Source organism: Bufo bufo, chromosome 7 (assembly GCF_905171765.1).
Source record: "Bufo bufo chromosome 7, aBufBuf1.1, whole genome shotgun sequence".
In the NCBI taxonomy this organism is placed as follows: domain Eukaryota; kingdom Metazoa; phylum Chordata; class Amphibia; order Anura; family Bufonidae; genus Bufo; species Bufo bufo.
In genome coordinates this window covers 145546725-145571489 of record NC_053395.1, presented here as the reverse complement: position 1 = coordinate 145571489, position 24765 = coordinate 145546725, and the positions used below count along the sequence as shown (strand labels likewise).

The 24765-nt window shown below is 49.1% G+C and overlaps 1 protein-coding gene across 2 annotated transcripts in view; it reads right to left on the bottom strand.

Annotated features, from left to right (window-relative positions):
- The window catches only part of STRADB (STE20 related adaptor beta), a 54772-nt gene that overhangs the window by 9573 nt on the left and 20434 nt on the right, over positions 1-24765 (bottom strand). For both annotated transcript variants that reach the window (XM_040441090.1, XM_040441091.1), the window contains exon 9: positions 4616-4720. In XM_040441090.1, coding sequence (XP_040297024.1) covers positions 4616-4720 — 105 coding nt within the window. The remainder of the gene's footprint in view (positions 1-4615; positions 4721-24765) is intronic.

Sequence of the window (24765 nt, the reverse complement as noted above, 5' to 3'; positions counted from 1 at the left end):
AGGGAGGAGTCGATTCCGACTTCGGTCATACCTCCGAATCAGATCCTGGCCGCCATTCGCACCAGCCTGACCTCTCCCCTGGGTGAGCAGATTTTGGCGGCTCAATCTGGTGCTCCCTCTGGGAGACCCAACGGCAGATGTTTTGTGCCTGAGGAGTTGCGCACTCGGTTGTTGCGAACCTACCATAACTCCAAGACCGCGGGGCATCCTGGAAAGAATCAGCTGTCCTGGGCTGTTTCTCGTCTGTTCTGGTGGCCTTCCCTACGTTCCGACATCGCCGCATATGTAGCGGCATGCTCCGTTTGTGCCCAGAGTAAGTCCCCTCGGCACCTTCCGTTGGGCCTTCTGCAACCCATAGCCACCGGGGAGCGCCCATGGTCACACCTGGGGATGGATTTCATTGTGGACCTCCCTGCATCCCGAGGCCATACGGTCATTCTCATGATTGTGGATCGGTTTTCCAAAATGTGCCACTGTGTTCCTCTCAAGAAGTTACCCTCTGCACAAGAGTTGGCCACGATTTTTGCCAGGGAGGTCTTCCGGTTGCACGGTTTGCCTAAGGAGATTGTGTCGGATCGGGGGAGTCAGTTTGTGTCCAGGTTCTGGCGCGCCTTTTGCTCCCAGTTGGGGATTCATCTCTCCTTCTCCTCGGCCTACCACCCTCAGTCCAATGGGGCCGCAGAACGATCCAATCAGGCCTTGGAGCAATTCCTTCGTTGCTATGTCTCCGATCACCAAGACAATTGGGTTGACCTCCTGCCTTGGGGTGAGTTTGCCAGGAACACGGCGGTGAACTCTTCCTCTGGGACGTCTCCCTTCATGGCCAATTATGGGTTCCAACCTGCCGTGTTACCGGAGGTATTCTCTTCCCAGGATATTCCGGCTGTGGAGGATCACCTTTCCGTCCTACGTGCTTCTTGGGTACAGATCCAGAAGTCCCTTGAGGTCTCTGCGCAGCGCCAGAGATTCCAGGCTGATCGCAGACGAGCGCCTGCTCCTTCCTACCAGGTCGGAGACCGTGTATGGTTGTCCACCCGCAACCTCAACCTTCGAGTGCCCACTCCCAAGCTGGCGCCTCGCTTTGTTGGTCCCTTCCGAGTGCTTCGCAGGGTAAACCCGGTAGCCTATGCCCTTGCGCTTCCTCCTGGCATGCGGATCTCCAACGTGTTTCATGTCTCCCTGTTGAAGCCACTGGTGTGTAATCGTTTCACTTCCTCGGTTCCTCGGCCTCGTCCGGTCCAAGTGGGCAATCGTGAGGAATATGAGGTGAGCAATATCCTGGACTCACGCCTGGTCCGCGGTCGGTTGCAGTTTTTGGTCCATTGGCGTGGTTATGGTCCAGAGGAGCGTTCCTGGGTTCCCTCCGCAGATGTCCATGCTCCTGCCTTGCTCCGAGCCTTCCACGCACGCTTCCCTCAGAAACCGTTTTGTGCTCCGCGGAGGAGGGGCCCTTGAAGGGGAGGTACTGTCATGGTCTTACCTGCTTGCTGCTCTCCTTCGTTTGACATGTGCTGGCGGCCATCTTGGGTCCTGGGTTTCTTGTAGCCTTCCACCCTGCGGCTCCTCCTTCCCCTGGGAGGAGCTGGATGCCTAGCTCATATATATAGGAGGTCTGTGGCTTCAGTTCCTTGCTTGGTCCTCTTGTGTTCACATGCTTCTAGACTGCTGCTGCTTCTGGTTCCTGATCCTGGCTTCGTCTGACTACCCTGCTGGTTCCTGATCCTGGCTTCGTCTGACTACCCTGCTGGTTCCTGATCCTGGCTTCGTCTGACTACCCTTCTGGTTCCTGACCTCTGGCTTCGCAAAGACTCTGCTCGGTTTCACCATCCGTTTGGACTTTTGCTTTACAGCTTTATTTTCAATAAAGCCTTCTTATTTTCACTTATCTCTTGTTGTACGTCTGGTTCATGGTTCCGTGACAGTCTATCAGGGAAAATCCACTCCTTGGAAAGAGAGGAATCAAACTCCTGGTGGTTGGGGAAACACTTGTGCGAGCGACGAGACCTTCTAAAGGAAAAACCCGAGCTGGCAGACGATGGTGCGGGATCCTCAACCTGCAACGTCTCAATAACCACCGTAATTAGATTGTCCACCATGGAGGACAGTTTGGACGACTGACCTTCCGGCGAGACAACATCCTCATCTGACCCTCTCTCCTCAGAACATGCCTCTTCAATTGAGGACATGTCGGAGTGAGACTCTCTAGTAGGAGGAGGAGAGGGTGAGGAAGCGGGAGACACAGACACTCTTTTGGGGGAGGACGTTCTGGCCCGTTTTGTGGGGTGGCTACGATGGGCACGAGCCCATGATTCCCAAAGTCGGACCGGTCAGAGGACTGCCTTGCCGACAAACGCCCCAATATATCCACAATAGCTTTGTTAGTATTAGAGGCATCCTGTATCACCCTAGACAGGGAACATGCCCATTCCGGTTCTTCCGTAGGTTTGGCAGCGGGAAGCAAAGGGTCCGGGGCCGAGCCACTTGATGGCGGCGCAGCACACGCAAAGCAGAGGGAGTCTAACTGAGGGGATGGAAATTTTGCGCGACATGACGCAGAAGCAAAGGGACCGCCTGCTTCGGGACCTGGTGTCTGGGCTCAGACATAGTGACAATCCTGGCACCAAGGAAGAGGGGAAGGTTAGGCCCTGTAATAAGGGACAAACAGCATTTACCCAGCCTGTGTCCCTCCAAGCAGCAAGCCAGTCCATCAGCGTCTCGCCTTGTGCTTTGAATCCAAAAGTGGGCGGAGACCACTCTCCCTGTGCTCTGCTGCTGGTGTGGGGGGCGGTACAAGACCCACCCCCAAAATGACACTGTCTGTCAGTGCACGCCCATAATCTCTGGCCCTGCCCCACGCTCGCCCTGCAGGAGCAGGCTGCACAGAAGCCTGGGCCTCAAATAACAATGGCCCCGGCTGCCCCAGAACCGAGCTGACGAGGAAGCGGCGCTCAGGAGGAAACTCCGCCCCCTCCATCAGTAGGCCCCAAATAAAACGGGAGCCTCTATTAACAATGGCCCCGGCGGCCCTGTGGAAGCGGCGATGTTCTCAGCACTGAGGAGGGTAACTCAGCCTCCTCCTCTCCCCGGCGTCCCTGAGCCATGCATGCTGGCCCTGGAAGACGGACGCCCCCAGGTGCCATTTAACATTTAAAGGGCTCTCATTATTGCCCATAGTACAGGGCGACCAAATGGGGACCATCACATGTGGGGAGGAGAGGGTACTGGAGGAGGGGGGCACTATGGGCAGTCTCCAAACTTTATACTTACCTGTCCGGCGTCATCTGCCCCCCTGACTCCAGCCGGATCACCAACTTCAGTGTGCGGCCCCTTTGTGAGGGATGCGACACCGGAAACAGAGGGGACTTGCGGTGGTCGGCCGTGGTGATGCGAATGCTGGCAGGAGACAGAGGTTTTTACAGAAACCTCTGGTCCTCCTTTTCTTCCGGAGCACGGGAAGGAGCAGGGGGTTTGGGTGACCCCCTGGTCTCCCGTCTCCTGGGTGGGAGTGCAGGCAGTTTGACTGCCTGAAGCTTCCCGCTAAAGAAGGAAAGAAGAAAAAACTAAAAATCAGCAGACCTGCAACGCAGGGAGGTCTGCCTCCTACAGAGACTAAGCTAAAACTGATTTAGCTTGGTCCCTGTAGGAAGGGTATAGCTAAAGAGGGAGGAGCTTACACCACTGTGCTTAGTGTCCGCCTCCTAGCGGCAACAGCTATACCCATGGTCAAAGCCTGCGTCCCCCAATGATACGGATGAGAAATATGTCTTATTATCCTATACAAATAAGGTTTATTTTTTAGCGTTCTTGTCTATTAAAAGACTATAAGCACCTTTGTACTCAATCACACACATTTGTACTCAATCAGCATCAGTAAAACGAAGAACAGATTGTAGAAGGAAAATCGTGACGACAGTAACATCATGGACACACATCTAGCATTTATTACTGGGAGATACATGAAAAATGTTTGAAAATAGGGGCAGTATTGGGGTCTAAAAATGAAGGAAGGAATGAAATCTGCAGCCTGAATCGTAGTGCAACTTATTTTTTACTCACAGTAACAACTAGCATATGTAAAATAATCATTTTTTTCACGATAAAGGTGTCCAAAGCCTTTAAAAAAGCACCAGAACAAAATACATGTACCCACAAGTCTCCTAACACAGCCGAACCCTATATCTATATATTGTGCACATTAGTGTACATTTCAGAATTGTTAACACAATTATATTTTTTTATTAATGTATTTCCCCAAGATAAAGTGAGTCTTTCAGCAGTTTCAATTATGGAAAACTGCTGACAGCACTTGGTAGGGGTCATGGATGGCAGTACAAACATACTGTTTCAGTGCACTTGCAGGAGCAGAACCTGACAGAATAAAAGTTCATATTAACACTACTCCTGATAAAAGTTCCACAATACATATGTTTCTCCCCAGGCCCTACCTAGTGCTGTCAGCTGTTTTGCATGGTCAGTTCTACTGACAGACTCCCTATAAAGCAAATATCAAGAAAAATACTGAATGTCACATCTAAAGAAAAAATGATTTCCAGTTGCTGGTTCTCGACACATTTGATGTTAGTAAGCAGACCAAGAGGACATTAAAGTGGCATACCTGAGTGCGGTGCATGTCCATGAATGGTACACGCCCAGTAGCTAATTCACAGGCAGTGATTCCAAGGCTGTAGATGTCAGACTTCACATTGTATCCATGGAGGTCCTTAATAACAAGTGATTTATTATTTCCAACACATAATCTATGGTTGTACAGATACACATTCTCTTATTACTACATTTCTGTGAAAAGATAGCAAACTAGTAGCTGGGAGCGTCAGGTCAAGCTCCCTCCATGGCAGAGCGAGGGTTCCCTCGCGTTCAAGTGGATGAGAATGAAGGGCACTACTGGGGGCAATATTTATACTGGAGGGCACTATTGAGGGTGGGGGGGCACTATGGAGGGCATTAGAGACACTGTGGGCACTACAGGGGGACATTATATATTGGGTCAATGGTGGCTATTACTTATACTGGGGGCACTGTGGGGTATATAATATATATTGAGAGCACTGGAGGGGTTGGGATGTTCAAGAAAAGAAAATAACGTTCATCTGTTTTTCATGGCTGTTATACATGCAAAACGGCCATTAAAAACGGGCAAATGGACAGAAAATGGATGCACACATGGATGTACAATGGCCATGAAAAACTGACAGTGTGTCCGTTTTTAATGGCCGTTTTTTCACATCGTGTGAAAGTAGCCTAAGATCAAGATATGAGAGAGGGAGAGTAGTAGATCTGCGATATATAGGTTTATACAATTTAAAGCAGAATTGACTACTTTCCTACACACAATAGAATTTAAAAAGGCCCTGCACTAGAACTGAAATATTACAGCACATTCGCAAGTAGCAGAAGATTTTCACTGTGATTCAAGAAGACATGCGGATTTACCCCGTTACTGGGGGGTGCATGCTGCATAATAATTTTCATTGAAATCTACGTGCAGGTTTCAGACATTACTTGTGCCAGAAAACTGGTGTAAATAATGGTAAATGTGTTGGGCCCCATGGGCCATTCTCCCTCCTGCTAACAAAAGTGGCAAGTGTGGAGGAGAATGGCAAAAAGGTTTACATTTTTGAAAAAAAATAAAAATAGGGCTTGCGCAAAAGTTTTCTAGTTTTTGGTGGCACAAATCAGGCAGATGAGGCTTGCTAAATCTTTCCCACTGTGCTTTCCCACTTTGGCTACACAGTTTTTTTTTTTTTTAAACTCGTTTTATTGAAAATTTAACAATAAGCATGGTTCAGCATATTTTGAAGCATTGACACCCCACGCAGGGGGGTCTCCAGCTCCACATAGTACAAACGTGATACATAATGTGTCAAGTGATTCTCAGCAATATTTCGCTACTTGGCATCTAACAATACAGCACATCTACTTTCTAGTGTTTAGACATTTAATGCAATGTTACCCTCCGACACAGAGTGCAAGTGCACAGGTTGCAAGGAGTGATTTGAAGAGCACCACTCTCCCCACACTTTCTGAAATTTCCCTGGGCATTTTCTATGTATGTATACTACTTTTTCCATATTCATTGCATGGTTCATCAAGGTCTTCCATTGGTTCACTGTGGGGACTCTATCCGCCATCCACCTCAATGCTACAGCCTTCCTAGCCAGGAATAGGGCTTCCCCTAGGAATATTCTCTGGTGATGTGTCCACTGTTCCTCCTCTAATATCCCTAGGATACATATTTTTGGGCAGGCTCCTATCGGTACAGGCACTATCGTAGACAGAATCTCTAGAACCTTGTTCCAAAATACTTGTAAGTGTCTGCATCCCCATATCAAGTGCCAGAAATCAGCGCTCCCCTCTTGACATCTATGGCAACTGCTGCTAGGTAGTCTCCCCATCTTATAGAGCCTGAGGGGGGTTAAGTAGCTTCTATGCAATATGAATAATTGTATCAGTTTATTATTTACCGACGGGGAAACCTTAGTGGGTACCAACATAGCCTCCTCCCATTCTTCAGCATCAAGAGTTGGGATATTAACCTTCCATTTCGCTTCTACTTCCAATGGCTGAAGAATCATGCGATCACCTAGTAAATATGTGTAGAGTATAGAGATAATGCCCTTAGGTCCCTGCGATCTTAGCACCCCTATCAGAGGATATTTGGAAATACTGCGACCTGTCCCTCTAAACTGATCATTTAGGGCGTGCCGTAACTGAAGGTACCGAAAAAACAAAGAATGGGGAATCTCAAATTTCTCCTGTAGTTGTTGCAAAGTTCGTAATACGCCCTCTTCATACAGCTCAGCTAATGTCAACACTCCGCATCCCTTCCATATCCCTGCACCCTCCAATGTTTCCAAGTGCGGCCACATGGGATTGTCCCAGAGCGGGATTGCATCTGGTAAATCTGCATACGAATTTAATTTGGCTGCTTTCCATATTTGGTTAGCCAGTCTATGGGCAGGAAGTAGTTTCCTGGATACTGTACTTGGGGACTCCAAGACAGGCCACAGATTAGAAAGATTAAGATATTCCCTCAACCAATATTCCGGTCCTGGTAGTTCTCCCTGTTTGACCCATGCCGCTATATATTTCAACTGGCCGGCTAAGTAATATAGAAAAAAATCGGGTAGAGCCGCTCCCCCCCTCGTCTTAGACCTCTGTAATACTTTCTGCGAGAGCTTCCTCCTAGCCTTTCCCCACACAAACGCCGTTATCAGGGAGTGCAGCCTGTCAAAGAAGGCCTTTGGTACCGGGGCGCATGCATGTGACAGGAGATACAGGCCCTTGGGGAGCAGAATCATTTTGACTAGGTTCAATCTCCCCATCACCGAAATCGGTAATGCCTTCCAAGTTTTAAATTTATCAATAAATAAGGACTCTATCGGTTCTATATTTCTCGTCACAGACACTCCAGGGTCCCTTGTGATCACGATGCCAAGATACTTAAACTGGTCCACTACCGGTAAATTATGTATACTCTCCGGCCACCCATGATCCCAAAGAGGCATAATAGCTGACTTCGTCCAGTTTATGAGCAAGCCCGAGTATGTGCCAAATTTCCCTATTACCTCAATTGCTCTGGGCAGAGTCAGCTCAGGCTCGTCCATAAACAGGAGGAGATCATCTGCATATAAGCCTATCTTTTCCTCTCTGTCTCCTCTAGAAATCCCCATAAAGGACCTGTCCTGCCTCACTCTTAATGCCAAATGTTCGATTACCACCGCAAACAAAAGGGGGGAGAGGGGGCAACCTTGTCTAGTACCTCTATGCAGAGTAAATGAATCTGACATGGTGCCATTTACTAGTATATTTGCCTTAGGTCTCTGGTACAGTATCTCCACCCATCTTATGAACCCTGGGCCAAACCCGAATTCCTTCAGGATCCGAAACAGGAAAGGCCACTCCACAGAGTCAAAGGCCTTAGCCGTGTCAAGTGATGCCATGGCCCATTCCCGCCCCTCCGCCACTCCTACCTGAGCAATAACCTGAGCTCTCCTGATATTGTCAGAGGTGGTCCTCCCCGGCATGAATCCCGCCTGATCCTGGTGTACTATAGACGTTATTACTTTATTTAAACGAGAGGCTAATAATCTGGTTAGAATTTTGTAGTCTAAATTGAGCAACGAAATCGGCCTGTAAGAGCCACATACAGTTGGATCCTTGTCTGGCTTTAATATAACAACAATAGTTGCATCATATAAGGTCTCGGGCAGTTGGTGACGCTGGAATGATGCTGAGTACAGCTTAAGGAGTTGGGGGCTAAGAGTTTCACTATATCTAGAATAAACTTCAATTGGGATCCCATCCGGGCCCGGTGCTTTCCCAGTTGGTATGTCATGCATGGCTAGCTGGATTTCTTCCAGAGTTATATCCTTGTCCAGGAGGGTCACTTCCGCCTCGCTGAGCTTAGGATGTTCCACCTCTGAAATATAGTTACCTAACTCCCTCTCCGTGTAGTTAGCTGCTGTGCTGTACAGCGATTGATAAAACCGTTTGAAAGCGTCAAGTATTCTCTGCCCGGATTCCTCCAATTGTCCCTCAGGGTTCAGAATTCGAAGTACCGGGGGGGACGACTGGTTGGCTCTAGCAATCTGAGCTAAAAGCTTGCCCGCTCTATCACCAGATTCAAATGACTGTTGCTTCATAAAGAACATTTTGCGTTCACTTTTCTCCTTAAGATGCATCATATACTCCCTTCCTCTAGTCATCCACTCTATCCTATTCCCTTCTGTGGGGTCCGAACAAAACAATACCTCCGCCTCCCTACATTTATTATGCAATTCTACTTCCTGGCGGGACGTGTCCTTTTTTACATAGGATATTGAGGACTTCAGACATCCCCTCAGGAAGGCCTTCAGGGTGTCCCACAATAACAATTCCTCTGTTTCATCTCCCTGCACATCCAGGAATACTCTCAGCTGATCGGGGATTCTATCATTTTTTGTCAATAAAGAGAGCCAGAAGGGATGTATTCTCATCTTCCCCCCTCTAGATGCAATCCCGGGAGTGTCAAAACGTGCCACAACTGCAGCATGATCTGAGGGTCCCCGCGACTCATAGTTAATTGCAATCAAGTCCGTATAACTAGCAGCATTTCCCAGGACATAGTCAATTCTCGAGAGTGCCCCCCTAGCGGGAGTGAAACAGGAGTATTCCCTCAACTGCGGGTTTCTAATCCTCCACATATCTATCCATCCCATTTCTGCAGCAATTCTAAACAGAGTGGTCGTCGAGTGGACTCCAGTCTCTCTCCCTTCAGGCGGTCTAAATCTATCTACCTCTTCCTGCATTACCATATTAAAGTCTCCCATGCAAATCAGCCGGGCTGAGGGATATTGCGCCGCAAACCCCAGGATAACATGAAGGAGTGAAATACTCGCCGGGGGGGGATTATATATGTTAATTATTACATACGGGATGTGGTCAATAAAGCCATACGCCATTATATATTGTCCCTCCGGATCAGCAACTGACTGCTGCGGTTCCCACAGGAGGCCCTTGCGCACTAATATAGCCGCGCCTCTAGAATTTGATGAGCCATATGACTGAAGTGACCACTGAACCCATTGTTTTACAATTCTGTGCCCCGTGTCAGCCGTCAGATGAGTCTCTTGAAGTCCCAGAATGTGAGGGCTATAGCGTCGTATATGCGAGAACACCGCTATCCTTTTGTTCGGATTTCCAAGTCCCCTCACATTCCAGGACATCACTACTAGAGGTCCCATAGTACAATCTTAAAGTTATCCTTCCAGTAGTACAGGATGTCATCCGGCCCTTGTGGAGTAACCTCACCCATTTTAATAGTTCGCCCCCCTCCCACACTTCTGATGCATAATTGATGTGACCATGCTTTCAACAACTTACAAAACATATAACATAACAAATAAACTTCTAATACCTCTGAGCAAACATCCAGTGCATGCATCATAGTATTAACTAGGTGACAATCTATATTCGGAGACCAGTGCGGGGTGAAGATGTTATGCCCGCACAGGTAGCCGAGCATTCCCTGGTCAATGTGAGTTTCATAGCTGCAGGTACGTCTAAGCCTCAATAGGTGCAGACACTCATATTCAGACAGCCTGTGAATCAGCATCTACAGTAGGACTATAACCATGCTTACAATGATCTGCTATCTGAAAGAGCACCATATTGCATTCAAGTAATGCATATTGCATTCATGTAAAGCTAAATATTGCACCATATAATTAGGATAAACCACTCAGTGACAAGGCCTCTATAAAGTGCCTTTTCAGAACTCAGTAATACTTGCAACTCAGTCCCAGTGTTTCAGATCAGTGCATTCTTGGACGTCTAGCAACCCAGTCCTCAGCCTCCTTTGGGTCGGTGAAAAATATCGGCCGTTCGCCATCCACTACGCGTAGTCGCGCTGGGTAGGCCATCGAGTATTGCAAATTTAATTCCCTGAGGCGTCTCTTGACCAAGACGAAGGTGGCCCTCTTTTTCTGCAAATCCGCGGAGAAGTCCGGAAAAAGTGACACGTTGGTGTTTTCGTGCATCAATACACCTTTGCTCCTTGCTTGGCTAAGGATTAAATCTCGATCCTTCCAATTTAATAAACGGGCGAGCAGGGGCCTTGGCGGTGCGCCTGGAGGTGGTGGTCTGGCCGGTACTCTGTGCGCCCTTTCAACTGCATAGGCCGCTGAGAATGTGGCTGTAGGGAACTGGGCCTTAAACCAAAGCTCCAAGAAGCTGGCAGGATCTCTCCCCTCCGCTCTCTCTGGCATCCCCAGGATTCTTACATTATTGCGTCGGGCCCGGTTCTCCAGGTCGTCGCATTTCTGCCTCCATAATCCAACGGCTCTTTCCACCTCCGTCAGCCTCGAATCTAGCGGCCTGGTGTAATCCTCCAGCTCCGACACCCGATCTTCAGTGTGTTTAACTCTTTCCCTCAGCTGTTGCACGTCATGCCTCAACAGGCCCAGGTCGACACGCACCTCCTCAATTTTGCAGGTAAGGGAGGATTGGCAGGAGGAGATCGCTGTGAGGAGCTGCTCTGAGACCGCTTTCAGCGTTATCTCCGGTTCTCCAGCCTCATCAGTTTCTATCTGCTGCGCGGCCTGTCCGCGCGTCACCGCTGCACGTGGAGTGGCGGGAGCCGCGGCGCCATGTTGGTTTTCCTGGCGGGCATATTCTTTAAGTTTGTCGGCTGCGGTCTGCGCCTTGCTGGGACCCATATCTTGGTTCCTGGGTTTCCTCCGTCTCCTCTGCACTTGCCACTCTGAGTCTGAGGAATGCAGCTTGGCAGGATTAGTCAGGATTGATACCAGGGACCGGAGCCGCTCTCAAGTGCGTGCGGTCATGCCGGCAGTTAGCCACGCCCCCGGCTACACAGTTTTTACAGGTGAAAGGTGCTAAAACTAGATTTTTGTAAAACTTACCAGTAAAATCTCTTTCTCGCTCTTCATTGGGGGACACAGAGACCATGGGTATAGCTATGTCCTCTAGGAGGCGTTGACACTAGTAAAAGCTGTTAGCTCCTCCCCTGGCAGCTATACCCCCTCCAGCCTGGAGAGAGAGCTTCAGTTTGTGAGAAGCAAGTAAACCAACGAAAAAACGTGGAACAGCAACAATGCCAAAAGACCCAACTAGGTTCTAACCAGCAACAGCCACAACTGTGGCCGAACAACAATACTGGGTGGGTGCTGTGTCCCCCAATGAAGAGTGAGAAAGAGATTTTACTGGTAAGTTTTACAAAAATCTCGTTTTCTCGCCCATATTCATTGGGGGACACAGAAACCGTGGGACGTCCAAGAGAAGTCCACGGGGAGGGAAAACCACAGACCCATGGAGCAAGCGTCCCTGCAGGCAACTAAGAACTCCCGCCTGCAAGACCATGCGGCCCAAGGCAGCGCCCGGCGATGCAGAAGTATGCACCTGGCAAAAATTTTTTAATGTGCGTAAGGAGGACAGTAGCCGCCTTGCACAACTGCGCAGCCAAACCTTGAATCCTCCGAGCCCAAGAGAACCACCGCTCTGGTGGAGTGAACCGTGACTCCGAAGGGCGGAACCCTGCCCCGGGTGCAGTATGCTTCAGCAATTGCAGACGTGTAATTGCCACCCTGGAGGCCGCCAAAGCCTTGCGAGGACCCTCCGGGATGACAAAAAGGAGAAGTCCATACGCCGGAAGGAACTGGAGGCTGGCAAATAAATCGTCAGAGCCCTGAAAACATCCAAATGGTGTAACTCCCTTACCCTAGGGCACTGATGGTGAACCTTTTAGAGACCGAGTGCCCAAACCGCAACCCCAAAACCCCCTTATTTATCGCAAAGTGCCAACGCGGCAAGTTAACCAGAATCCTACAGTCCAATATAGTATATCTTTCATGTACTTTATCATGTAGTAGCTATAATAGCCTGTCTACATTCAGTGCGCTGCCTGTTCATGGTGCATCCTGCGCTGATGAATGGCAGGAAAGGTCTAAGGCATATTGGTACAGTCAGACTTTTTCCAGGGTGTGGGTGCCCACAGAGAGGGCTCCGAGTGCCGCCTCTGGCACCCGTGCCATAGGTTCGCCACCACTGCCCTAGGGTGTGAAGGGGAGGGACACAGTGATGGAAGGACAATTTCTTCATTGAAATGGAATCAGAGACCACCGTCGGAGAAGGAATGAACGGGCCGGAGAACCGCTTTATCCCTGTGAAGAACCAGGAAGGGTCTCTGCAAGAGAGCGCCCAAACCCGGACACCTGTCTGATGGATGTGATAGCCACAAGAAAAAAACTACATTCCAGGACCGGAGTCGGAGAGACATCTCCCGCAAGGAGACTAAGTTCAGATCCCAAGGCGGTAAAGGAGGACGGTACGGAGGAACCGTAGGTGCCATTCCCTGAAGGAAGGTTATTATGGGCCCCAGGTGGGTCAGAGGACGCAGGAAAAGGATAGAAGCGCCGAACCTGACCCATCAAGAAACCAAGGGCCACACCAAAAACCCAGGACCGCAGCATCCACCCCTGCTAAAGGGAAGCGCTCCACGGAAACGGTAATTGGTCCACCGAAGTCCCCTAAGCCGAAAAGGCTTGTGGAGAGACTGAGAAGCTGGCTGATAAACTACCAAAAAAAAAGCGCCTGAATGAGGCGTGTCTAACCGCAAGCCAAGGAGTCAATACATTGGATAGGTAGAAGTAGAGGCGATATGAGAATCACCGGCGGTGAGGAGTTCCGTCAGCGACCGTGTATTGACGGTGTAGCAACGCTGCTCGACTGAAATGAGAGACGAACTCCTGCCTTGAGGAGGAAGAAAAGAAGGGGTGTTCCGTTTCAGGAACGAAACTCCATCAACGGTGGTGAGTCGTGACAGCACCCCCGCTCCGGCTGGCGTGGTAAGTCTCGTAGTCTAGCCACGGAATGTGCAGTGAAAAGGCATGACTACCATCGGACTGACGTGGCAGTCATTAGTCAAGTCTAGAGAGGTAGTTGTAGATACGGGTAGTACACCCAGGACCAACGGGTAGGATTCACCTGTAGAAGGAGAATATGGAAAACTTCACAGCCCAACAGTCTGTCCAGAACAAGACTGGAAGAAAAAACCACAGAAACAATACCCTGCACCAACGCAGATGAGGGGAAGTAGTAACGTAGGAGCTACCAAGGTTTGCGGAGTGACCGTGAACCCTGAGCCAGAGAAGAAAAAACTGAAGGAAAAAGGGGGCAGGGCGAAGCCCATTCCCCATCTGAGACTGGCACTACACAGAAGTAGCCACTGGATGATAGTGGCGGCGCCATACTCCGCCTAAGGAGGAGCCATGCAGCGTACACCACCGAATTCGGCGTTAGAAGAATCCGCCACCTGACGAAGGAGCCGTGCAGGAGGAGCCAGAGTATGTAATGGCTACTCCAGGACCCCCGTACCGTAGGAGCCGCAGCGTGCCCGCCAGCAAAAACTGAGGGGCAGACTAGAGGAATCCGGTAGAAGCCATGGCATCATACTGCCTCAGGGAAGGAGAGCTAACCTTAAACACTTCACCTGGGAAGGGCGTTGAACAGGAACAACCGCCAAGCCAGCATCAGGGTGGAACCCCTACCTGAGTGAATGCCCCACTGCAGCGACTGCGAAACGCTAGTACCAGCATAAAAACCGCACCAGCGGAGGGGAACACGCTGCAAAGCTAAACCAGAGTGCCAGCACAACCACTTCCCACATCCGGAATGGTGGATAGAGAATATAGAGTCAGTGTAACACTCGACTTGCTGGAACGTAAACACAATATTACGTGCCATGGTGTACGCACTACATATTGTTGAAGACACATATTGGTTCAATGGAGGACCATGGAAATAGGGGACGCTAGGACACATGAGTGGCGCTGGGCAACCCCCTGAGGAGAGAGGTTGACATATTCATGCCCCAAACCGGCACCGAAGGAAAGGGATACAACGTGGAAACAGCCACAGTATCCACTGGCGGCACCGAAATACCATTAGAAGAAGAGTACAGGGCACCAGCGTGTATCGATACTCGCTACGCTCCACTTGTATAAGAAGCTAAGGCATCTATAGCCATGGCGCAGATGAAGTGCAACATCCAAGATGTGTACTCATTCCCCACGGTAGTGGATCACTTGTGGACGGGGCACTGTTGCAATTATCCTACCAATGAAATGGGGTAATGCTTGCGGCAAGCACTGCACTCAGTGGTAGTGCAAGTACTCCACCATGAAGGGTGGCAGTGCAGTAATGCATCTAGCAGGAACCGAATCCAAGTAGAGAGAGTACGCCTCTTACGGAAAGGGCAAGGCATATGGAAAGTCCTGTATCAATACCCTACCTACGTAAGGGGGTAAGACATACAGTAAACACTGAACCAGGGATAATGCCATAGCGCCACCTATGGAAGAGGCTAATGCGTACAGAAATTACTGTCCCCAGTGGGAATGCAGTTCCGCCACCTACTAAAAAGGGGGAACACGGGGGCATGGCCGAGCCAGCATGGAGTGAGGAAGCAGGATTGCAGTGCTCCTACAAAATCCTGTGAAATATCCTTTATACACCTGGCATAATCGGGGTTTCTTGAGCTCATTCATCATATGTTGGATCCCTTCATACTTGGGGACACTCTGCCCGGTGCTGGATTGCTGAGTTTTGGCTGTGGCGCTGTGGATGCCGACGGATTGAGGGAGAGGAGCGGAGGGAAGCAAACTGAGGAGAGTGTGGAGTGAGGTCGGGGCACGATCCGCCGCAAGGTACACAGCACAGGTACGGCTTGCCGAAAGTTGCTAACAACTTACCTTGGACTGCTGCCGATACCTGCTGGAGTCTTGAGCCCGGCGACCGAGGCGGGAAGAAGCCGCGCGGTGGGCGCCATCTTGCCGTTAAGTGTATGTGCAGCGGCGCTCCTCTCTGCCCCAGCAAACGGAGTGGATCTGCGAAACGCTCTGTATCTCCCTACTTCCACTATTATCCTGAAGTCCTGCAGTGGTAATCCTCTTGGGAGCCCTTATGTATGAAAGCTGCAGAGTTCACCGCAGTTTATATGAAAGTTTAGTGGTGGTGCTGGTGTACTTATCCCCCTCCCCCCTGAGGAATGTAAAGATATCTGGCAGTTTACTTGGCTGTGTGGCAGGACTTGCTGAATTTAACAAAGCCTTATCTTGATTTGCTGCATGAGTGACAAACCCCAGCAGATCTTTAAAGTGTCTGTGGACTATTTCTATGGGCCGCAAAACTTCTTCTGTGGCTCCATCATCTGTTAAACGATTCATGGACGCCATGAGTCAAACTGAACAGGAAAGTGAGGGGTCTCCTGTCCCTGGTTCCTCTGCTGAAGTCTCTCAAATTATGAAAGCTATAGCTGATTGTCAAGCTGCTCTTACATCAAAGATAGACCATCTACAGTCTGACCTTAGCTGTTTGCGACACGATTTTGACAAAATACGTGAAAGAACATCTGCAGTGGAGCAAAAAGTGAGTGATGTGGAAGATGCGTCCAGAGCAGCTGGAAATGACACCAGGCAGCTGCTGCAACAGGTACAGATGCTGCAAGCCAGGGCGGAGGACGCTGAGAACCGCAATAGACGTAACAACGTCCGTATCCTGGGCTTACCGGAGCGAGCAGAAGGGTCTACCCCAGAAATTTTTGCGGAACAGCTCATAAAAGAAGTGTTACATCCCATCTCACTTTCCAGTTGCTTTGTTATAGAAAGGGCACACCGGATTCCAACCAGGCCCTTACCGCCGGGATCCCCTGCTAGACCTTTCATCATGAAGATCCTGAACTACAGGGACAGGGACGCTATTTTGCTAGCTGCTCGACAGAAGGGGAATGTCAGCTATGAGAATGTCCGTTTGTCCTTTTACCCGGACTTTACCGCAGAGGTCCAGAAGAAAAGGAAGCAGTTTACTGAAGTCCGAGCGCGGCTAAGGGACAAAAATGTGAAATATGCCATGATCTACCCTTCTCGCTTGAGGGTGCAAGATGGTGAAACAGTCCGTTTTTTTAGTACTCCTGAAGAGGCTAATGAATGGATTGAGAGAAATCTAAATGCAAGGCCTCACCGCTGATGGTTTATACTATAGTGTTGACAGCTGGAGCAAATAATACATGATTAAATGTTAAATTGTTTTGCTGACAAGATGGTTGGGGGAGGGGGGGAGTATCTGGTTTAAATGCACCATTATTACTCCTGTTAGAATCCCTGTTCTTTGACTTTGACTATTGATCAGATGTTTAACCCTATATTGGTATGCTGGGTGGCAACACCCTGTATGACTATGCACTGTTGTGGGTAGACGTATATACTTGCTTCCTATCACCAACGTACCTATATGGTATATATGTTCTTATGAGTTAGGGTAGGTTACTGTACCCAGGAGCTGCTAGTTTGGGGTGTCAGGCTCAACCATGTTAGGAAGGTTTGGGCAGGGTGGGTTAGGGAGGTTGGGAATGGGTGGGTTGGAGAGGGTTTCTCTGTTGAGGGGTTCTTTGATGTGGATTGTATGTGTGCGTGAATGTGCCTTCATTGGTCGGAAACTATGGAGATGTTATCTTTGGAAGAATAAATGGCGGTAATTAAGCTACTTTCGTGGAATGTTCGGGGTCTGAATGATAAGATTAAACGGTCTTTAGTGTTCAATTATCTGAAGAGGTATAACCCTGACATAATGTTATTGCAAGAAACGCACCTGCAGGGCCAGAAAGTACTAGCTTTGCGGCGCCCATGGATAGGCCCCACATATCATGCGGTTTACTCAAATCACGCTAGAGGCGTGTCTATTTTAATTGCTAAAAGTCTTCCGTTTCAAATACTGTCTGTACAGCTGGACCCTTATGGTAGGTATGTGATTTTACATGCTTGTGTCAGAGGCCTGCAGTACCAATTTGTGGGACTATATTTTCCTCCGCCATTCCGCAGAGAGGTCCTAGACTTAATTACAGCTAAAATAGCAGGATTTCCAGCAATGCCTTATATTATTATGGGTGACTATAATGCCACTTTAGATCCTATACGGGACAGAAGGGTTCCCCAGGCCTCACACAACAATGTCCTATCACATTGGGCTAATACTTATGATTTAGTAGAGACGTGGCGCTATTTCCACCCCACAGATGCACAATTCTCTTGCTATTCAGCTTCTACTGGCTCACTCTCTCGTATAGATCTGGCCTTTGTCAGCAGAGATTTATCCCCCTATATCAAGTCCAGTGATTATTTACCAAGAGGAGTTTCAGACCATGCCCCCCTCCTTCTGATACTGTCACAGCCGCTGGCTTTGACTGATAAGCAGTGGCGGTTAAACCCTATGTGGCTCGAGGTATTACCTGTGGTGAGCGAGAGTCTAGATGCAATGGGGAATTACTGGGCAGAAAATGAAGGGTCTACGAATCCTCTGGTAGAATGGGATGCTTTCAAGTCAGTAATGAGGGGGGCATTGATTGCTGCTATTGCAACTCATAAAAAGGAACTGAATAACAAACGGATAAAACTAGAGACGGAGCTAGCTGATAAGGAGAGGTTATATATACTAGATCCGTGCCCTGAGAAACAGACTCTATGGCTTGAGGCGCAGCGTAGGTTTACTTTGCATTTAACTGAATATACTGAGAAGAAACTTTTAAATCAGAGGCAAACTATTTTTTCAGATGGTGATAAGTGTGGCAGGGCCTTGGCGTACTTGACTAGATCTGAGACTCAACAAACGGTGGTGGCGGGAATTCTGAATGATCAGGGGCTCTTATTGAGGGAGCCCAGAGATGTCTGCCGACAGTTTGCCTCCTATTATGAGACATTGTATGCCCCCAAGATCACGTGTACTTCGGAGGAAATTGTCAATTTCTTAGCAGGTATTAATATTCCTTCTTTGGACAGAGATGACAGGGGAGACCTGGCGGCAGACATATCTGACCTGGAGATTGAAACGGCCATTAGTTCCTTAGCAACCAAGAAAACCCCGGGACCCGATGGATTTCCTGCTGAATGGTATAAGCGATTTTCTAAAGACCTGGTTAGTAGATTTGGGAAGCTGTTGAGGTATGCACTGGAAAGTGGTTCGTTGCCACCGTCCTTTCTGGAGGCAACGATAGTAGTGATTCACAAGTCGGGGAAGCCACCTGACCAGTGTAGCTCTTATCGACCTATCTCACTTCTGAATCTTGACGTCAAAATCTTTGCGAAGGTACTGGCGTTAAGATTGCGGGGGGTAATTCTCTCCTTGGTTGGGGTAGATCAATCGGGTTTTATGCCAGGGAAAACCACAGATATTAATTTAAGGCGATTGTTCACTAATCTTCAGGTCAAACATGATAACAGAGGTATGAGGGCTCTTGCGTCCTTAGACAATGAAAAAGCATTTGATTCAGTAGAATGGGAGTTTATGTGGGCAGTGCTGACTCAAATGGGCTTTCCGGAGAATTTTTTGTGCTGGTTACAAATGCTTTATAGATCCCCTTCGGCGAGAGTCAGGGTGAATGGGTACACATCGGACTCCTTCCCCTTGGGTAGAGGCACTAGACAGGGCTGCCCTCTCTCCCCCCTGTTATTTGCATTAATCATGGAACCTTTGTCGATACTCATATCCTCTAACTCAGGTATAGAAGGTTGGGAAATAGCTGGAATATCAGAAAAGCTTTCATTATATGCTGATGACATGCTGGTTTACCTAGCAGATTCAGGGAAATCCTTGGATACCCTTTTAGGTGTTGTTGATCAATTTGGGGGTTTCTCGGGTCTCCGTGTGAACTGGGCTAAGTCTAGTCTGTGTCTGGTTGATGATGTTGACCCAGCTCGCATTTCGGTGAACAATAAGCTTCAGATTGTGGAGCAATTTACATATTTGGGGATTGTTGTTCATAGAGATGTGGCAAAATTTTATGATTTGAATGTTGCTCCTACAATGCAATCCATTACTCGAAAGCTAGAGGCTTGGGAAAACCTTCCTTTAACTCTGGTTGGGCGTATCAATGTGGTAAAAATGATTCTTCTCCCAAAATTTCTATACTTATATAGGGCTGCCCCAGTGTTACTCCCCAAGAGACATTTTGCTACTTTGGATAGGATAATCGCTCCCTTTCTATGGAATAAGTCTTCTCCCAGAATAGCGAGATCCACCCTCCAGGCGTCTTACCTGCGGGGGGGTCTTGCCTTGCCAAACCTGTACATGTACTATGTAGCGGTGCAGCTGAGCTATGTGGCGTGGTGGGTACGGGCTGACTCAGGTAACCCGGCGGTAGTGTTGGAGGCAGCTTTATTGGGGTCCTATGAGGCACTTACGAACTTGGCATATAGGAGGGGGGCTAGGTCTACAGTACACAACACCCAATCGATGGCTGCTGCAGTACAGATGTGGGTCAAATGGGGTCAGAAATGTAACCCTGATGAGAATGATATTACTTGGTCGCCATATTTGCCTTTGTGGAGAAACAGAGTGCTTCCGGAGCTGTTCTCATTACTGGAGTTTGAATTTTGGCCTCAGAGGGGGGTGCGCTACCTTACCCAACTATATGATAAAGGCCTATTTAGAACCTTTAATAGTTTGAAACAGGAATTTAATTTGCCCCAGCGTTGTTTGTATAGATATCTTCAACTCAGGCATGCCTGTCAGGCTCAGTTTGGTAGAGAACCTTTAAAACTGGAGTGTGGTACAGTTGAGGCAGCGATTAGGAGGGTTCCGTTGGTCAAACCATTGTCGACCCTGTATGCGTCGTTGATGGCGTTGCAGGACTCCCCCCCTGGACAGGGCATTTGTTAGGTGGAAAAGGGACATTGAAGGTTTGGAAGATGTTCATGTTAAAGAATCTAGCTGTACATGGAGATCTACAGTGGTAAGTGCTAGGGATCAGTTGATTCAAGTTAAATGGCTTCATAGAATCTATTATACTTCTGTGAGGCTATTTAAAATGGGTAAATTGCCGAACCCTCATTGCACAAGATATGGACATGAAAACGGTTGTCTTATACACATGGTTTGGCAGTGTCCGATTATTCATGGCTTCTGGGAAGAAATCCATAAATATCTTAATGACAAACTAGGCTTTCCTAACGTCTGTACTGAGCTCACTAGTCTGTTGGGAGTAGCCAACGAGATTGTTCTAACCAAATTTGGCAGGAAGCTGTATAGAATACTCTTATACTATGCTAGGAAAACTATCCTTCTCAACTGGAAACCTCCTAAGAATCCTACTGTGCAACAATGGGTACATCTAGTTAATGCTGATCTTGAATTATACAAGTTTGTGTTTGAGAGAAGAGGGACCCCTGATCGCTTCATGAAGATATGGGACCCCTGGATTGGAGCCCAGACTCTAGTACCATAGATGACTGAAAGACGGTTCTGACCAATGAAGGCGTGTGTGAATGTGTGTGCGTGTGTGCAGTACTTTGAATCTTCCTTAGGATTGATATCTTGGGTACTGTTCATCCTGAAAGTGATATCTTTTTCTTCTGTCCCGAACTTGGGTCATGAGGAACTGTTATGATGGATCCCATGTATTTGATTTGTACTGGACTCAATTGATGATTGTCTGTATTTGATGTGTTCGTTATGCTTTTTGCTAAATTAATAAATAAAAAGATACTATTAAAAAAAAAAGGGGGAGCACCTACTGCCGGAACCGAAAAGTTTTAGTGCGGTTAGACATCAATGGAGGGAGGTAATATCCAAGGGAGTACTGCATCCAGTAGTAGTGCAAATACTCCGCCTAAGGAAGGGGGTAATGCATACGACAAGTACTGTTGTCTACCTCGAACGCCATCTTGGAAGATCGCACCGGAATCACGGCCGAGATCGAACCACTGACCCACCCCCCTTTGGACCAAATCTCTCCAGGGAGAGGAGGGCGCGACTGAGCATGACCCTAGGGAGGAAGGGTGGGAGTGTGGAGGTGACCAAGGAGGAAAATATCCTGCTCTGGCCCGTTGTGTGCAATCTTAACTCTCAGAATCTTGTCCATGGCAGTCGCAGGCTCGCCAGTGGGAGTTATCAACCAAACTACCCGGGGGTGGAATGGGAGCTTCTAGAGGTTCACTCACCGGATTGCGCAGGCGGTGTTTATCAACCAAACGACCCCGGAGGGAGATTGGGAAGTCCGGAGATCCACCATTGGAGTGCGCAGGCGGTGCTTATCAACCAAACGACCCCGGAGGGTGATTGGGAAGATCCAGAGGTCCACCATTGGATTACGCAGGTGGATGATTATCAACCAGACGACCCCGAAGGATGGAATGGGAACTTCCAGAGAGTCTGCGCTGGATGGCGCAGGTGGATTTTATCAACCAGACGACCCCGGAGGGTGGAATAGGAATTTTAGAGGTTCTGCACCGGATCGCGCTGGTTGCGAATTATCAACCAAACGGTCCCGGAGGACGGATTGGGAATCCAGAGGTCCTGTACTGGAGTGCGCTAAAGAATTATCAACCAAACGGCCCTGGAGGACGGATTGGGAAACCAGAGGTCCTGTACTGGAGTGCGCTAGAGAATTATCAACCAAACAGCCCTGGAGGACGGATTGGGAATCCAGAAGTCCTGCACTGGAGAACTATCAACCACACGGCCCAGAGGGTGGATTGGGAATACTTCAGCTGTGCTCCCTGGATCTGCGCAGGTGGAGGAATATCAACCAACGACCCAGGAGGGGGATTGGGAACTATAAGGTGTCCTCCTTTGTCCGCTATAGGACACGGGCCCAGCCTGGTACCACACAGACAGGGTGGTCTTGCGGTGATGAGGCTCAGGGGGGCCCATTTGAACGCGCATATTTTTTTAAAATAAAACTTGGATGACCAACATCAAGTGGGCAGAGAGGCAGGAAAGGGTTAACTGTTATAACTTGGAGGCACCTGTACTGAGATAGAATCCTCAGGATCTGGTGCTGGCCGTCAGTGGCTGGCCAGAAGGGGTTAAGGTGTCCTGGAGAGGGCGGGGCCCAGCGGCTTCTGGGGGAGGGGGGTGGGGTGGCGGGAAGGATTCGCGCCAGAGCGCACCCCCACTCCTGTCAGGGAAGTTATTAACCCCCTAAGAGCCCTAACACCAGCGGATCACAGATAGGGGAGAGCCTCCTTCGCTCCCTTCCCTGTGTGTCCGCCGATGCATGTTCCCGGTCTGTAGCGGGGGGCGGTCGGGTCTATGCATAAGGAGCACGGCGGACCGAAGCTGTCGGTCGGCCGGGCGCAAAGGAACCTGAGTGAGAGCGCATGAGCTCTCCTGCCGCTGAAAATATAATCCGCATCACCGATCCCCCCCCCCCCCCCGCCGGGGGAGTTCACCCCGGACAGGGAGCGCGCGGACCGGAATGCTGCGGCGGCCGACATTGACCCTGGTGTTAACCCCTTCCGGAGCGGCGCTACAGGTGCCCGCTCCCGAAAGAGAGGAATCTGGTGGCTGCGGAGTTGGACCGGTCTGGGGCTGAGAGGACAGTGCTCACACCTTACCCCAGCTCCCGGACCGCAAGGGAATCACTGGTTCCTGCGCATGTCCTCCCGCAGTGTAGCAGAGCCTGCCTGGACTTATTAACCCCTTAGTGCCCCCGATAGCAGCGCCTGCTCGGCCTAGGGGGAAGTGAGAGGGAATCCACAATTGTCACCAAGAGGGAGGGATACTTACCTAGTCCCGTGTACTCAGCTCTCTCATCCTCTTCTCTTCACCCTCCCTAAGTGGACCCTCAAGGTCACCTTCTCCATCAGGGTCACCTCCTCAGCAGCTGGCACCGGAGTGGCAGGAGTCTGGTATGGTGGGAGGGTCTTCTCTTTGGCGGACCTAGGTGACCCCTTGGCTGGCGGGAGCAGGGGAGCGAGGCTGCCCTGGTCCACCTTGTCTTCTGTGGGGGAGGCAGCAGTGCGGATGACCGACACTGGCGCAACTCGACCCCGGGAGAACAGAGAGGCGAGGCGACCACTGTTTTCCCATCTAAAAAAGAAGGAAAAAAATAAACTAAAATAAAAAATCTTCAGGAGATTCCTGCAGAGCAGGGAGGTCTTGCCTCCTATTGACACTCTCCAGGCTGGAGGTGGTATAGCTGCCAGGGGAGGAGCTAACAGCTTTTACTAGTGTCAACGCCTCCTAGAGGACATAGCTATACCCACGGTCTCTGTGTCCCCCAATGAATATGGGCGAGAAAAACCTGCACAAAAATCACACATGGCTATCCAACCACGGTCATTTGTAGTTTTCCCATTGTTTCAGACTGTATTACGCATTAGAGTCTTTGCTATCAATCCATTTTCAGAAGTAAGAGGTGGATAGTTTATTTTACAGCTCATACTGTGGCTAGAATCCATAGACTGGCGTTCAGCCAACTTAGGATATGACAGGTTATAATTAAATGACAACGGATTAAATAAAAGCGAAATTGTACAACAATTGAAGGGGTTGTCTCACTTCTGCACATAACATTTATCATGTAGAGAAAGTTAATACAAGGCAATTGCTAATGTATTGTGATTGTCCATATTGTCTCCTTTGCTGGCTGGATTCATTTTTCCATGGTTACGACCATCCTGTAATCCAGCAGCGGTGGCCGGGCTTGCACACTACAGGAAAAGACACTGGCCTATATGTGCTCCCACGGTCCCGGCCACCAGAGAGGACAGAGCTTTTTCCTATAGTGTGCAAGCACGGCCACCACTGCTTGATTGCGGGGTGGTCGTAACCACAGAAATGAGCAGTGTACAATGTGATGGAAAAATGAATCAAGCCAGAAAAGTAGGCAATATAGACAATCATAATACATTAGTAAGTGGCTTGTATTAACTTTCTCTACATGATAAATGCCATTTGCTGAAGTAAGACAACCCCTTTAAATCCCCTTTGGGAAATGAGTAAGAATGTGTGTCATCTAATTCCTACTAATTGCTTCTCGTTTCAAAGCTGGACATTATCTAGGACAGGTACAAGCCAATCTCACTGGTCTGCAGACCTGTCTATGAGCAAGATCACTGCTGCAGGTAACCTTATTATCTTAGTCGCTGTGTATATGGTGTTTGCAGCAAATAGCATACTGGGAGGAGCAGACTGGCCATAGACCCTACAGAGAAATTTCCCAATAGGCCGATGCCCAGGGGGCCGTCTGAGCCCTCCACACAGCCGATGGTCAGGTACATAAAGAACTGATGCTCTCAGGTAGCATCCTGAATTCAACTGTATTGTCGTTATTGTTGTCTTCAGGACGGTGATACAGTTCAATGCTGCAGCAGGGGTGGCAGTATTTTGTGCTGCACTGTGATATTTGGTTCTGCTGGGGCGGTATTTTGCACTGCACTGTGGTATTTCTGACCCTACCTACTTCTAAGTTCTCTG